The sequence below is a fragment of the Macrobrachium rosenbergii genome, chromosome 27 (assembly GCF_040412425.1).
Source record: "Macrobrachium rosenbergii isolate ZJJX-2024 chromosome 27, ASM4041242v1, whole genome shotgun sequence".
Classification (NCBI taxonomy): Eukaryota; Metazoa; Arthropoda; class Malacostraca; order Decapoda; family Palaemonidae; genus Macrobrachium; species Macrobrachium rosenbergii.
This window is the reverse complement of record NC_089767.1, coordinates 6601600-6618281: the sequence shown is the minus strand read 5'-3', so window position 1 is coordinate 6618281 and position 16682 is coordinate 6601600. Positions and strand designations below refer to the sequence as shown.

The following is a 16682-nucleotide window of genomic DNA, read 5'->3' as shown; positions in this document are numbered from 1 at the left end:
GTAGAGACTGCCAGCTTCGGAACTTCCCTAAGGAAAAGAAGGAAGTCTGCAATCTGGCTCACAGTGGTCGAGGAAGAGGAAATCCCTCTGCGAGTACACCACTGCCGAAATACGGCCCACTTCGACTGGTAAACTGCGATCGAGGATGTTCTCCTGGCTCTCGCGATCGCTCTTGCCACCTGCTTGAAAAACCTCGCTCTCGCCAGCATTTCGATAGTCTGAACGCAGTCAGACCGAGAGCGGAGAGGTTTTGATGGTATCGTTCGAAGTGGGGCTGTCTGAGTAGATCTGGACGAAGAGGCAACACCCTTGGAAAGTCTACCAGAAGCGACATTACCTCCGGGAACCACTCCTTGTAAGGCCAATACGGAGCGATCAGAGTCATCCTCGTATCTTGCGACGACGCTAACTTCCTGACCACTTCTCCCAGGATCTTGAAGGGAGGGAAAGCGTAAAGGTCCAGACGAGACCAGTCCCAAAGAAGGGCGTCTATTGATACTGCTCCTGGATCCAGGACAGGAGAGCAGTAGAGCGGAAGCCTGTTGTTTTTTGATGTTGCAAACAGGTCTACTAAGGGACGACCCCATAAACCCCACAGTTTTTGGCACACCTCCTGGTTCAGAGTCCACTCTGTCGGGAGCAGTTGATGACGGCGACTTAGCAGGTCCGCTCTCACGTTCTGAACGCCTGCTACAAACCTCGTCAGGATCGTAACGTTCCTGGAACTCGCCCACAACAGGATCTCTTTCGCAAGAACGTAACAGGAACGAGAATGAGTGCCTCCCTGCTTTTTCAGGTAAGCTAGAGCAGTGGTATTGTCCGCGTTTACCTGGACTGTGCGATCGACACTTGATCTTGAAGAATCGAAGGGCTAGAAAAATCGCCCCTAATTCTTTCATATTGATATGCCAGGTCACCTGTTCCCCCCTCCAGATGCCTGACACTTCTCTCTTGCCCAGTGTTGCTCCCCACCCGACATTGACGCGCCGGAGAACAACACTAGGTCGGGGTTCGGAAGGCTGAGAGACACGCCTTCTGAGAGCTTCGAGGATCCAACCACCACCTGAGATGCTCCTTCACTTGAGGGAAAGTTTGAGAGACAACTCGAGCTTTTCCTTGTCTTCCCAGTTGTCTTGCAGGAAGAACTGAAGAGGCCTGAGATGTAGTCTCCCTAGGGAAACAAACTTTTCCAGTGAGGAAATGGTCCCCAGCAGACTCATCCACTCCCTCACCGAACATGTTTCTTTCCCTAGGAAGGCCAGGACTTTTCCGTAGCACAGCTGTTGACGTTCGGGACGGAAAAGCCCGAAAAGCCACTGAGTCCATCTGAATCCCCAGATACACGATGGACTGAGTTGGGGTCAGGTGTGACTTTTCGAAGTTGACCAGCAGGCCGAGTTCCTTCGTCAGGTTCAAAGTTGCTTGAAGATCCTCCAGACACCTCTCCCTCGATGACGCCGAATCAGCCAGTCGTCCAAGTAGAGCGACACACGACGCCTGCCAGATGCAGCCACCTTGCTACATTCCTCATGATGACGGTGAAAATCATGGGAGCTGTGGACAGGCCAAAGCAGAGAGCTCTGAATTGATACACCTTTCCCCTCAAGACGAACCTCAGGAACTTCCTTGACTGAGGATGTATCGGCACGTGGAAATCACGCGTCCTGAAGGTCGAGGATACCATCCAATCCCCTGGTCTTAAGGCTCCTAGAACAGACTGCGCCGTCTCCATCTTGAAAGTTTCTTTCGCGACGAAGCGGTTCAGGCTGCTGACATCCAGCACAGGTCTCCAACTTCCCGACTGTTTCGGGACCAGGAACAGCCTGTTGTAGAAGCCCGGGGAATTCAGGTCTAAGACCTGTTCTACTGCTCTCTTGACGAGCATTTGCCGCAGCAGGTCGTACAGGATCTCTTGTTTTTCTGGACCGTACGACGGAGAGAGGTCCAAGGGCGAAAGGCTTAAGGGAGGGGGAGAAAGGAAAGGGATCTTGTATCCTTTCTCTAAAACCGAAAGGGACCAACTGTCTGCCCCTCTCACTTTCCAGGCTTCGGAAAACGCAAGAAGCCTGGCACCCACCGGTATCTGGAGGAGAATCACATCACTTCTTGCCCCTACCTCTAGCAAGGGCTTTACCTCTCGAGAGGTTCTTTCCTCGAGAAGAAGGCTTTGAGGATGATCCGGCACGAAAGGGCTTCTTCATCTTGGGTGAATGTTGACGGTTTGACGTCGTCGAGGTCACGGGAACCGCAGGGCGCTTCGATGACTGAGCCAACAGGTCCTGTGTGGTCTTCTCTTGTAAGCTTGCAGCGATGTCCTTTACCATCGAAGCCGGGAAAAGATGACTGGAAAGGGGAGCAAACAACAGTTCTCCTTTCTGTGCCAAGGAGACGGACTTCGTAGCGAAACCGCAGAATAGAGACCTCTTCTTGAGCACTCCAGTCATAAAAGTGCGAGGCCAATTCGTCAGAACCATCTCGAACCGCCTTGTCCATACAAGACAAGATGCTCAAAAGGTCCGACAAGGAGATCGAGTCCTGACTCCGAGACTTAAGGTCCAAAGCTCCAAGACACCAGTCAAGGAAGTTGAAAACTTCTATCGTCTTGAAAAGGCCCTTCAAAAGATGGTCCATCTCCGTAAGAGTCCAGGGAATCTTGGCCGTCGACAGATGAGACCTCCTACTCGAATCAACGAGAGAGGCGAAGTCTCCCTTAGATGAGGAAGGAAGACGTAAGCCTAAGTCTTCTCCGGTCTCATACCACATCGCCGCTTTTCCCGAGAGTCTTGAAGGGGAAGGGCTTAAAGAAGACTTTCCTTGAGCTTTATGGGAGTCCATCCACAAATGGACTTTCTTGAAGGCCCGCTTAGTGGAGAGCGATTTAGTCATCTTCAGAAATCCGGGGCTTTCCTAGACTTAGTCGAAGTCAGTTGAGAAGAAGGAGGGGAGAGAGGTACTGCCGGCAGAAACTTGTCAGGAAACAATTCCTTCAACAGCTTGCGAGAATCTGGTAGTCCGACGACGAGGACTGATCCTTAATCTCATCTTCAGACTCCGAGACCTGAGTCTATCTCCAACATCGGGCGGGGGAAGAGCAGAGAGAAGTTGGAGAGGAAACACGCCGCAGGGACCTCTGCTTGGAAGAGGAACTGGCGTGCAAAGCAGCTGGAGAACCAGGAACCACACGAGAACCGACAGCAACGGCAGGTGGAGCGTCTTGAAGGGAGTCAAAAACGTCCATCGGGCGTCACGTCTGGCAGCATGACGAGCTTCTTGAGCGCCCAACCGGCGCCACGTCTGGCAGCATGACGAACGTCTGGATCGCCCCTTAGAGCGCCACGTCTGGCAGCATGACAAACGCCAGGAGCCTGACGAAAGCGTCATCAACAAAAAGGTGAACATGACGTCTAGAACGAGAAGGGAGGGGAGGGCGCCCTGGGGTGACGCCACGGCGATCCTCCCCAACACCCCCTCCGGGACGAGTCTAGGGTTCCTTCCACGACGAGCAGGCGAAGCAGACGAAGGTGACGAACGAGGAGCAGGAGAAGGAGAACGCCTAGATCTCTTCACTGGAAGTCTAACATCCTTTTCGACGAGGATCGGACCTGGACTCTCTCTGCAATGAAAGAGGAGAGTTGCTGCTGCATGGAGGCAATAAGGGTCCTCGTTGGTGACGCCTCTCTCTGGAGAATTACGGAACCTAGAGGCAGAAGGACGAGGGGCGCCCTAATCCTCTTCTCTTGAGGAGGGAGAGCTCTTGGGCGCTCAAAAACGTCTTCTTCGGATGACGTCCGGTACTTCTTTTGCGGGGGGAACGATCCACAAACTCTGGCGAGGAGCACAGAGTAGAGAGAGAGGGCGTGAAGCGCCCTCCTCCCTAAAGCTTCTCTTAAGAGGGCGAGAGTCTATCTGACGGTTCCAACCCCTGCGTGGGAGGACGTGTCAGAAGACGAGAAGCAGTCCTTCAGGACCCGAACACGCAGTTCGCACCTGGGCAGCCTGGGAAACGTCTTCAGGACCTGCCGAAGGACGCCAGACCGGTGGGGGTTCCCGTCACCCTCCTTCGGCTTTCGACATGCTCTCTCCCTGAGTCCTGGGAGTCCAGCAGAGGTCCAGGCCTAGAGGCATGATGGGGCGGTCTGACGCCCCCTCCACTGCACTGGGCACTAGTCACTTCACAACACTTATCTTGGAGAGCTGACACCTTAGATTCTAATGCACGAATCGATTCCATCATAGCGAAAGCATATTAGTCTCCACTGGCACGATCTCAGGGCAGGAGACAAAACCACAGGGTTAGGATCTAAAGGTACAGGGAGTTAGGGCCGACATCAACACTTCCCAAAGAGAAGCACTCCTGGAGGAAGACCTCCTCAGTCGATCACGCTCCAACTTCCTCACATATTTATCATACGCTCTCCATTCATTTTCAGACAAAGAAGCACATTCATTACACCTATCATTCAACATGCATATATGCTTCCTACAGTTAGAACATACAGTGTGAGGGTCAACCGCAGCTTTCGGCAACCTCACCTTACATTCAGACATCACACACGCACGGTAACTAGCAGAGCTAGACCCAGACATAATGATAATCTAAAGCAAAACTCAAAGAAAAGTCAAAAAAGCGTATGCCGATCTACCGATCCAAAGTCAAAATACCAAAAGACAATGAGATACTCAAGAAAAAAGCAAATCCTATGACGGAGGTGCAGACAACAGTTGTTGACAACACCGGCGACAGAGAAAATCTGAATGGAAAATGGGAATGGTTCCTGATACCCGCCTCCCAGCGGCGGGAATGGGTACTAACCACCTGACCGGCCACTGCGTGTGCCGCGAAATTTGAAATTCTGTCGGACCTTCGGAGAATACAGCTATATATATATCTGACAGGTAAGTTTCATGAACAAATCATAATTTCATTTATGTTCAACAGACCAGAGGCTTGGGACTCCTTCCTCAGTTCTTCGACACCAGGAAGTTTTCCCGGGTGGGTAGAACTTCCAGTCAGTTCAGAGACTTACCCAGAATCCACCCTCCAAAGGCTAAGTCTCCTATGTAAAGACCGAAGGTTTGTATTTGTGTAGAAACAAATTGCAAATTTTAAAGTAATTTGTATTTTTCCTAACATACAAACCTGAAGGTTTACATTTACGGCCCACCTAAGCCACCCCTCATTCTGATACCTGGGCCGAAAGGCAAAGTGGAGTGCAGACCGACAAGTGGTCAGGGCTTCGCCCCTACTGTTGGAGACTAACAACCTTGTTTGAAAGTTAACGGACATTTCAGCTCGTATTCACAGGCAAAACCCTACAGTAAGCAAAGACCTTCATGTTTGTATGTTAAGAAAAACACAACTTACTTTAAATTTGAAATGTTTTTATGCTCAATATGAATAATTTGTAACATGGTGAACAGAATTTGAGATAATACACCATGCCATTTCAAATTTCCACACAAATCAGACATTCCAAATTCACACTGAAAATGTGGTTGACATACTTCCTTGGCAATCAATTTGTTACCTACCGATGTATAAAATAGCCTTTGTGTAAATTTTTTATTTATTCATTCAGCTAACATTTTCATTGTTATTAAAAATTAAAGCAAAACTAATGCGTCACTCCTAAACTTACCAGTAATCAGCTAGTGAATGACATCATGCATAAATATTTACAAAACATGCAAAACAGCCATTAGCTGGATTCACTATTTCCCTTGCAAAAATAAAGCTCTATTCTATAGACAATGATGAAAAGGAACTTACTGGCTAGAAAACAGTGTGAAATAAATTAATGCTGGAAAGATTTAAATGAAAATGACCTGATGCAGAGAACATTATTTTCCAGCTTGAAATGAGATATAGAATAAAATTGAGGAAAAGTGACAACATTCGAAATCTAACTTATGCTTCACGATATTTTGGTTTCTCTAAAGAAGTGTAGGCAGTCCACCTACAACACCCACTTAACACTCAAATATACATACCTGGCTCAGGTACAGCAATGGTATGTTAGATGGTTTATTTGGTTTCTCCGGGGCTTTCACTATATGAGTGCTGGAAAACATACGACCCTCCGGTTGTTGTATGTCAGGAGGCAACTGACGATCCATATACATGGCAAACAAATGCAACAGTATCTGTGAAAACAATTTACAATTATACCTGATTTATCATGTCGTTAACAAGCTAACTCACTCATTGGTCTGCTGGAACGCATGACATGTTCATACCCTATTGTGTAAAAGTAAAAACAGTTTACAAATATACCTGATTTATCATGTCTTTAACAAACTAACTCACTCACTGGTCGGCTAAAACGCATGACATGTTCATACCCTATTGTGTAAAAGTAAATGAGAAAGTTCTATCATTTAAGAACACAAATTTATTTTCTAAATTCTTGTACAAGTATATACAATCAAAATTGTTCACAGGGTATCTTCATATCACCTTTATCAGTAATTAATTTATTCTGTTTTGTTTTTACTGCAACATAATTTTTGAAATTGAAATGTGTTTCTAAGACACAGGTCTATTTTAATTTCAATACTCACGGCAGTGTCAGTAGGATATTCATCTTTCCATGGTTTACCATTAAAAGTGGAACTGCCTCCATTCCATCGATAAGCAGATATAGCACCACCAACACTTAATTCTCGTAAACGATGGACCAAATAATCTTGATGTACTGTGACGTCAAGGAATGGGACAATCTGCCAATAAAATGAAAAAATTTTCATACAATTTCAAAATATAGTATCCCACCAACTTAAAGACCTCCGCTTACCAGACTTTTTCACTTATCAGCTATATAATTATGATGGTATTTGCTTGAGTACCTTTTCGACAAATTATGGTATATTTCTTAAAATGAATAGGTCTAAAGTATTATTAAGATTATGCTAGAAATTATATAGAATTATAGTTAACATCTACTAAGTTGAGGGCTACTCTTTCAACAGTCCAAGTTTACAAATTGAAAATAAATTATTTGTATATTTCTGTACCAGTACAAAGGACCATATGAATCCTGGCTTACAGTAAACTGTCAAGTTTCATGTGCTATGAAGGAAAAACTATATCATTGCTCTTTATCAAAGATGTACAAAAGAACAATCACCTCAGTAAGCAAATCCTCAATTTCCTTCTGATTTTAAATATAAAATGCACTGGAATGAACTGTCCATTACATATATTACCATATAGTTTACCAAGTTAGAAAGCTTAGCTTATATGATCAGTCTAAAAATTCAATTTCCATAAAATATATATCAGAAATCAAAATTGAGATGGTCCATATCCCAACCCAGTTAGGTGGCCTCAACCCAAATTTTCATGTGAAGCTGGATAACATTATTGCGACTCCTCTTCCAACTCCTCAAGGTGGCCGATAGTAATTATCCAGATCTTGTAACAGATGAGCCAATGAAAATGGAGCTTTTGCACTGCACTGTTCTGGTTGGCAATGAGGGATTCCTTTGAGCTGTTGATTGTGAATTCACCCTTTCTCTTGTATTCCCAAAGGAAAGTAGTGCTGTCACTTCAAGTGGCACACTGTAGGCTTTACTAAAGGGTGTTTGCAGCGTCTTCAGTCCCTAGTTGCATCCACTTTTCAGCCTTTTACTTTACCTAATTTTCCACTTCCTTTCTTCAGTCTTGCTGTTCAATACCTCTAAATGTTACCTTATTTTCTGGATGCCTTTATCTTGCTATCTAACCATTAAAAATCACATGCACTACATTACTGTATACAATATAATGTACAGGACCACAATACTTACATCTCCTAACTGCTTCACACCACTGATATTTTGAGCTGTCTTTTTCAGCTTATCGACACCAACCGATCCAATCTGAATTTCAGGTGCTGCTGCTCCTAAAGCCTTGTTTGTAGCATCGATGTCTTTCACTAGAGGGACCAGAAGATTTGCTGACATCCAAATTCGTAAGTTTTCTGTAAACTGGATAAAAAAAATTTACCATTGCCTTAAAAGAACATAAATTATAAATAAATTTTGTTTGACTTACATAGAGCAAACTGAATTCTATACAGTACTTAACCCTAACTGAATCAAGGCTGTCCACTATACAGGCAGTCCCCGGTTTACGACGGGGGTTCCGTTCTTGCGCCGCGTCGTAACCCGAAAATTGTCGTAAACCGGAAAATCGTCGAAAATTGTCAAAAATCATAAGAAAACCTTACTTTTAATGCTCTGGGTGCATTGAAAATGACGTAAACTGCATTATTATTGAGTTTTACATCAAAAAAAACCTTCAAATTATGATTATTCTGGCGTTTTGGGGCCAAATTTCTTCCGTCGGATCGGCGTACGACGCGTCGTAACCTCGGAACATGCGTCGTAAGCCGGGAAATAATTTCTGATGAATATATTTGAAAAGCGTCGTAACCTCGGAACGTCGTAAGCCGGAACCGTCGTAAACCGGGGACTGCCTGTATACAGCAAAAGTTAGCAGGAAAACCTAAAACCTGCAACTACTCTTATTTTAACCTGATATATTTATTAGCAACCAGCTTAATTATGGGATCATTTATGAGAAAAGCAAAAGGTAAAAGGTTAAACTTCCAAAATTTTATTGTTGTTTAAGAGCAACCAGACTTGCTGAACAGCACCACCAATATGCAGCAAATGTGCCTCACTGTAGAACTTCTCTCTCTCTCTCAGTACTGCACATATCCTTTCATGAAATATGAATTATTGTGTCATAAACATAAACATACGAAACTAAAACTTCAAAAAGTTTACGACTCATACAAATGAGTGCGTCCATAACTATGTTACAATGATTTACTAATTTCCAAATATTAAATATTAATATTAATGTCAACACAGTAAAATATCAATAAAATTTTATTTCACTTACAGAATCCATTTGTACTGTATTATTATACAGTACTGATCTATTATCATCATATGTATAAAAAACGACCGTCCAGCCATTTGTAATTTTTACGTTCTCAGAATCAGCTGATTGAGCCTACTACCTCAGTTCACCGGCCCACCCTCTCTCTCAGACCTTAAACAATCCAAGATGGAAGGCTTCAGTACTATAGAACTTCTAATCTTTGCATTTACAGTTTCATTCTGCTAATCTGCTCTAACTAGATAGAATGAAGATGAATATTTAAATAAGTATCTCTTTGGACAAAGCCTCTTAGTTGGTTTGCCCACCTTAGTATTTTCATAATATAGAGACAGTGGGGTTCAGAGCTTTCAACTTGTAAATACAGTACCTATTTGGAGAGGATTCAAAAGCACAGTGAAAACCCTCAGCTTTTCATTAACATTAGAATCTCATCTCTGTAACCTGAGTTGGGATTCTATCTATGTATTTGACTTCAGTCCATTATTGATAATCAAGAGCTCTATTGTCAAGTCAGCTGCTTGAATTTTGGTACTAATCACTGCAAGCTAAGGAGGCATATGGCAACTCTACAAAATAACTGGTAATATCCTTCATTCAATAAATGAGAAGCTGTTGACAATTCTGCCTGTGCAACAAAGTCACTAAACATGAACCCTTTACAAAATATGCATTTACTTAACAAAAAAGAAATGTTATTTAAGAAAAAGTGGCCAGAATCCTTGCCACGATGTGAAATAAAACTTCTGAAGCCAACTTTACATTGATCAACATAACACAACTATCCAAATAATTGAAAGCTTCTCACCATATAGCCACTACGAGTGCCTCCCCTTGGCTTAGAGGTGAGCACACAAACTGATTTGTACGCTATGGAAGACGACTGGGTGGTCGTGACATTAAAATATGAAGCTCTGTTCAACAGCTGAAGTAATATACAAATGGAAACGAAAGAGGAAAGGCCAAACCTAACTGAAATGTGAATGATCCACTTGCATTCAGTCAGTACTCCATGAAGAATGTACTATATCTCCCCTGCTCAACAAGTACTAATAATCCTAATCGTGCCATCCACGTAAAATCTCCCCTTACCTTAAGGAGGATTAGTTAAATATTTCAGATAATCAAGCACCAAAGGTAGCTTCTTCAATGTTGTACGTTTTATCACTGGACACTCTACAGGGAAAAAATGTCAGTCAGAAGAATTATTCCTTCTTGAAATTATGTTCTTTTACTTATACTTACCTGAAACAGTTCCTCAGGGGTCACATTCCTCTTCCGCCAAATCTTACCCACACTAGAGCTTGACAGGTTTGATGCTTTGATATCATCATTTTTGCTATCAGCAGAATTTGTTTCCTGGTCTGTAAAGTTGAAAATTTCCAAATTCATTACCAAATCTTTATTGTCACTTAACGCTCAACTTCCTAAATTCCACTGACACCTGACAGTAATATAAAAATATTTGTCAAAACAACAACATCATGAAATTCTGCTGATTTTAGCAATTACTACATGGAAACAGTTTAAAAATTGTTTTGGGTTAGTAAAGCAATCCTGTAATCTTTACCCCTATCATAAAAACACAAAATTATTTTCATGGATTACATATAAAATGTGAAAATTGAACAGCATCATACAAAACCTTTAATTCACTGTCAAGACCCACCCTGTAAAAATTAAACAAGTATTGTAAACCTAAAAGAATATCCAAGATACCTGCATCTTTAGTAGCCCCCTGATATACATTCTTTCGCAGAACATTGCCATAATCTGACAGTTGTGAGTGAGGAGATGTCCCATAAGCCCACAAAGAGCTATTCATGCTGTTGTTACTTTCTGCTTGAGACACTGAAAAGGAGATAAAACAGGTATATAAAAAACCTTTTTCTTACCTGACCTTAGTATAATTAACTTTGGTCGACCCTATTACTTCTATAATTATTATTACTGAATCTCCTCAACTGCCAGTGTTATGTCCTTTGATATTCTTCTTTCTCATACTTTTAATATCTTTTCCATCTCACACAGGATTTGTTCCTTGCACCATGTATACAAATCACTCATATACAGACCACATTTGTGCTCTTCAAATATATAAGACATTGTCTTCTGTCTAACACACACACACACACACACATTCTCTATTTCCTACTTTCTCTCTCCCACCTTCATCAGCTGCAAGCTGTGACAACTGACAAACTACCATAACGCAGTTCACTCCAAAGGACAATATGAGGCACAATGCACTTGTTCAAGAAACAGTCCGAAATAGCTTTCATCTTCACTCAGGACCAAATTTGGGAATGTGGTTACTGTGGCAATGTTGGTGCCCCTAAATTAACTATGATCCACCCTGCATGAATCCTCCAAAAGTAAACTAGAGAATCCTGAGTGCCCTGTGATTTATCCTGGTCACAGCAGCCATTGCTACTCACTTGCAAATTTATAAGTTTTATTCCCTACTAAAAAAGAACATCCGTATAACTTCTCACTTCTTTTCTTTCTAGTGTCTTTGACAAAGCCTAACTGCAGTACTGCTGTCAATTGCTGAACAGAATTCCCATATCTTTCTCGTATTGTTTGGGAATTTTTTATATCTTGTAAGGTGCATGAGAAGTAAGTTTGATTTCTTTCTTACTTTTTAGTTAGTTTAATTTTTTTGGTTTTCAATGTACTGGATTTTTTCCTACCTGAGCAATAATATGCAGGTTTTGTTAACCTTCAACTCATCTCATGGAAAGAATCGACTATATTACTCAATTTTTGGTATTTATATACTTTAATCTCATTTGCTTCAATTATGATACAGTTTTTGTAATTGTCACACATGTGATTTTTGCTCAAGGTGCATTAATAAGTTTTTCATTATTGTGAGCATATTTATAATCTTCATTACTGCTTTACACAATAATGCTTTTGAGTTTTGTATCCTAGTGGTGTTTCCATGTGTAACATAGTAATCTGGGGTTAAATACATACTGGAGAACACCATTGGTTATTTATTCCATAATATGAATTGGACACCCTGGAATATTTTGTACTCTGAGTTTTGTCCCATTAAGGCTGAGGCCAGTGTGGTCACCCTGCATGTGCACTAGAAGAGAATGGAGTCAGCAACTCCGCACATCCCCCTCATTGCATACCAACCAGCTAACAAGCTATTGGCCTTCACACTGAGAAGGAACCTCACTTCTATAACAAAAATAATTATAATTTCTTGTAAAAATATACTGCACTGACCCAACATGAATAATACACTCCTGTTTTTGGGGGTGGTTTTACGAAATCTCTATAACAATAAGATTTGTGGGAGGAAATACTTTACAGTCACCTTTGTCATATGCCAAATGTTTTTTAAAGATTTCTAATGTTTATTTGCCAGCTGGCCCCAATTAAGGAATGGTACCCTTCAATGATTCTAACTGAAAATACGAAAAAGAAATATATGTATCAAACTCACTGATCTGACGCAACTTCTCTTTTTCTTTGTACTGCGTTAAGTATTCTTGCAATCCTGCTTCATTAGTAATGGGAGGACCAACTTTTGGAGATGCTGAGCTTCCAACGCTGGTGTTCAGCTGGCTAAGAAGAGAATCTGACATCTGCGAAGCTGAAAACATCGGATGCTGTGGAATTTGAAAAAAAAAAAAAAAAAAAAAAAAAAAAATCTTAATATTGTGTAATGAGAACCCACGCTTACTTATGCTGTCTCTATTTAGGTGATAAGCAATCAGCTCTTTAGCAATCTGGTTAGGTTTCCATTATACTGATTACATGTCAAATTGGTATGCTAAATAATTTTATAAAACCAATATAAAAATTATGTTACAAAATACCAAAATTTTGCAAAGTAATTTGTATTTTTTTCAGGATACAAACCTATGCTTTCATAAATGGAGCAAGGCACACTTTGGCTGTCGCTGACTTTAACTAAAAAATCAAAATCCTATCGAGTAGGGCCTATATGAGTCACTCATGACCTGAGCTGGCTTTACTCTCCATTTTGTGAATCAGCCTACCTACGTTCCAATTCACCTTTGTGACTGGGAGAGACTAGTTCCAATTCACCTTCATGACTGGGAGAGACTGGGGCCATGAGTGGCAACAGAGGAGGGTAAACTTCCCCAGGAAAGCAAGGTTAGCATCCTGGGAAAAATACAAATTGCTTCTCAAAACTTGGTATTTGTTCCAACAGAAATATGAACCTACACTTCCATAAATGGGGCCTCACCAATGGGTGGGAGGCTGATCTATCCAATGTGGCAGGTGGGCATTCCCTGGTGTGCCAGTGTTGCGCCTCACTGACCGGTCTACCTCCTAAAGAACTCACTTCACTAAAACATGGGACAACATGTCTACATACTCACCACACCAGCTTGGGTCACCAAACGATGCTCCTGGTCTCCTCCCAAGAGGAGCCCCTCCACCTTTGGGGCTAGATGTCCTTACACCACCTGCTAAGCTGCCATTACAAGACTCAGGGTAAATGTGTCCAATGACTTGTGAGCCAAGTCCCCTAGGTAAAAGGAATTGGAGGTTGACTGTCTCTCCTGGACAACCACTTTCAGAACCTGTAGGATGGATTGGTTCTTTTTAAATGCCACTGAGAGGCCTATGGCTCTGATATCACAGACCTTAATTTTCTCTGGGGGGAGGTTTGCGTCCTCCCATGGAAGTGTACACCCTTATTATGACCTAACTTATCCAGAAAGAGATCTTGTTCTCTATCTTCTCCTGACCTGTGCTGATGAATAGTCTCCTGCATGTGGGCCTGTGAGGGGGATGCAAGCTTCAAGTAGTATTTCAGGGCTCTGACTGGGCACAGAACCATCTCATCTCCCTCATTCCCAACGAAATCCTTCAACGACGAGACTGAGAAATGTTCAAACTTCAGGTCCAGGATTGTTGGGTTGCCACAAAATCTAGGATGAACTCCAGGGAGAGGGAAGACCAACCAACCGTGATGCATTGCATGAGAAGACGCGCAGCTCTCCTACTCTCTTGGTCCAGGCAAGGGAGAGGAGGATATTCAATGTCAGGTCTCTATCTGACACCTTCTTCAGGGGTTTGTAAGGGGGTAGTCTCACACAAAAGAGGACTTTAGTTATGTCCCACTCAGGGGGCCCTAGATCTCATGGTAGACACTTCTGAAAGCACTTAATGATGACAGACAATTCCCTAGTGTTCGAAAGGTCTATCCCCCTCAACCTGAACTTAGGCTAAGGCAGCTCTGTAGCCCTTGACTGCTGTGACAGAGAGGGACTTCACTCAACACAGAAACACTACAGAAGACAGTCCATTTCCCCAGGTACATCCAACAGATGAAGGTTTAAGGGTGTCCGAGATGGCACCGGCATCGACCTTAGAAAATCCTATCTTTTGCAGAGTTCTTGATAGCCTCCATCCATGAAGATGGAGGGCACTTACTGCCTGATGGTACCTCCCATTGTGTTCTTGAACCAGAAGGGTGGGGATGTGAGGCAGTTTCATTGGGATGTCCGTCAGAAGGTGGAGTAAGTCTGCATACCATTCTGCCTCCAGCCACAGAGGGGTCATCAGTGTCATCCTAAGCATCCAGTAACTTTTTATCATCTTTAATATAAACTATGTTATTAAACTGACCTTTGTGGCAGTTGTGAAAACCACAACTGGTTACCAGTGTGTGTGTGGATTTTGTGTGAAGAAAGAGTGCGTGAGAATGGAACTGCAAGAGATTCATGGGGAAACTCTGCCTGAGACAATAGTCACCTCATATTATATTTTTGTAATAAAACCCTGAAATGCAGATCTGTCTAATTTATCAACCACCTATTACACATGTGGGAGCCACACCACGTGGCTCAAGAAAGCACAAAGAGAATCACACAAATGTCGCCCCCTCAGATAAAAAAAAAACCGTACTATAATTGCTAATGAAGGAGCACAGGACACTGGGAGGCCAACGACCCTGCACAGGAAAACACAAAAGGGCATGAGCATGTGATGCACACAAAGACAAATCTCAGCTAAATGGGGAGATGCACGAAGTGACAAATGTGTGTGGGTATGGCTGAGAACGAAAATGGAAGTAACGCTGGCTCAGGTCATAAGTGACTCTAGGCCTACTAGACAGGATTTTGTTTTTCTAATAAAGTCAGTGACAGGCAAAGCGCACCTTGCACGAGGAACTCCATCCAAGAAAGCGAAGGTTCATATTCCCTTCAGAACAAACAGTATTTAATAAAGGACTAGCAATACTCTTGACAAGAAAGCCTTATTTACCAAAGCTTGTTTACATCTATCATTTGTTGCATACTTACTAACAAGAATATTCTCATATATGAAGTTGAAATTCATCCTCACTATCATTATCATCGCCTACAACACCAAGTAATGCAAAAGGACTCAATTTACCTCCAGTCTCCCTTCCCATAGTTCTCATCCAAGCACATCTGGTTTTTCTAACTTCTGGTACCCAGGGGTTGTGTTAAGGACATGTACAAACCATCTCCACCTGGCTTTCATCATAACTCATCTACATGTGGAACACCTTAATTTCTCTCAACATATTTATAACATTGCGCTGCTATCGATTACTATGTTCTTGAAAGTTTAAATATCAAATCAACTAAATCTTTGAGACAGTTTCACTGTCATGTATGAATCACGTCAGAATAGCAATGTGTGCTGTACTATGCTTTCATATATCACTCCACTTTCAAAAGCAATTTCAACTTATTCAATTTCCAAATCTTATGCAGCCTGGCTCAGTCTTTCACTAAATTTCAACTTGAGGGAACCTGTGCTGGATATAATTTTTTCCTAGATTTCACAGATTCAACCTCATTAATCCTCTCCATTCTGTTGCCATCATTTGTTTTTCTTACGTTTACTTTGAGTCCCATCTTTCTAGATTTATGATACACTCTATACAGCAAGAATTGTAAATCATGTGGTGTTTTGCTGACAAAGACAGGATCATCTGCATATCCTAAGTTTCTATCCTTACCCCAATTTAAATCTTGCCTTACATCTTCAACTACTTTTTTCATTACAAAATCTATGAGAACAGCAAATGACGAAAGCAAAACATTTCCTGGTGGCACCCCACTATTTACTGTAAATTCACTTATCAAAACCCTGCCATGAATAAATTTAATTAGGTTTCATATTTCACAGCAATGCCATAGTGATGCAATACATTCCATAATCCTGGTCTGCGGAAACTGTCAAATTATGGCTTCTTGAAATCAACAGAAGACATCAGAAGGGGATTTGTAAATTCAATATACTGCTGCACAAAAGGTATAAACACAAATACTGGGTCTATAAAACTCCTGCCTTTTGTAAAACCAACTTGTTCATCTTAAAGCTTTTTATCAATTTCTTTCTCCAGCCTACTGAGAAGAAGCATATAGGATATTTTCATTACAACCTATATAAATGTAATGCCTCTATGGTTACCACTTTGTCAGGTCACCTTTCTTTGATAACTTTCTTTGGTATCTTAGCCTTGACTTCTAATTCCCATTCAACAGGCAATGTTGCCCCATTCCAAATTCTAGAACATCATCTTGTTAGTATATGCACTGTCATCTCAGTTTCAGCTAAAATTATCTTGTGTGGTTACATCATAACCTAAGATTTCCCATCTTCTCTTGGATTCAAAAGCTGAATTCATTCATGAACATATTCAGGTCTTCCTCAGCTTCTTGTGGGTCCACATGAACCGAACATGCACCAGACAGGGTTAAGCTACCAGCAGCAAGTGTCTTCCTAATACTTCTCATCTGTTCCTTTTTTCTTTTGG

At 42.1% G+C, this 16682-nt stretch overlaps 1 protein-coding gene across 2 annotated transcripts in view; it reads right to left on the bottom strand.

The window, feature by feature from the left end:
- Positions 1–16682, bottom strand: part of LOC136853384 (transmembrane protein 209) — a 42117-nt gene that overhangs the window by 8823 nt on the left and 16612 nt on the right. For both annotated transcript variants that reach the window (XM_067128831.1, XM_067128832.1), the window contains 6 exons: positions 12354–12519; positions 10610–10741; positions 10136–10254; positions 7789–7968; positions 6562–6720; positions 5992–6144 (listed from right to left, as the gene is read on the bottom strand). In XM_067128831.1, coding sequence (XP_066984932.1) covers positions 5992–6144; positions 6562–6720; positions 7789–7968; positions 10136–10254; positions 10610–10741; positions 12354–12519 — 909 coding nt within the window. The remainder of the gene's footprint in view (positions 1–5991; positions 6145–6561; positions 6721–7788; positions 7969–10135; positions 10255–10609; positions 10742–12353; positions 12520–16682) is intronic.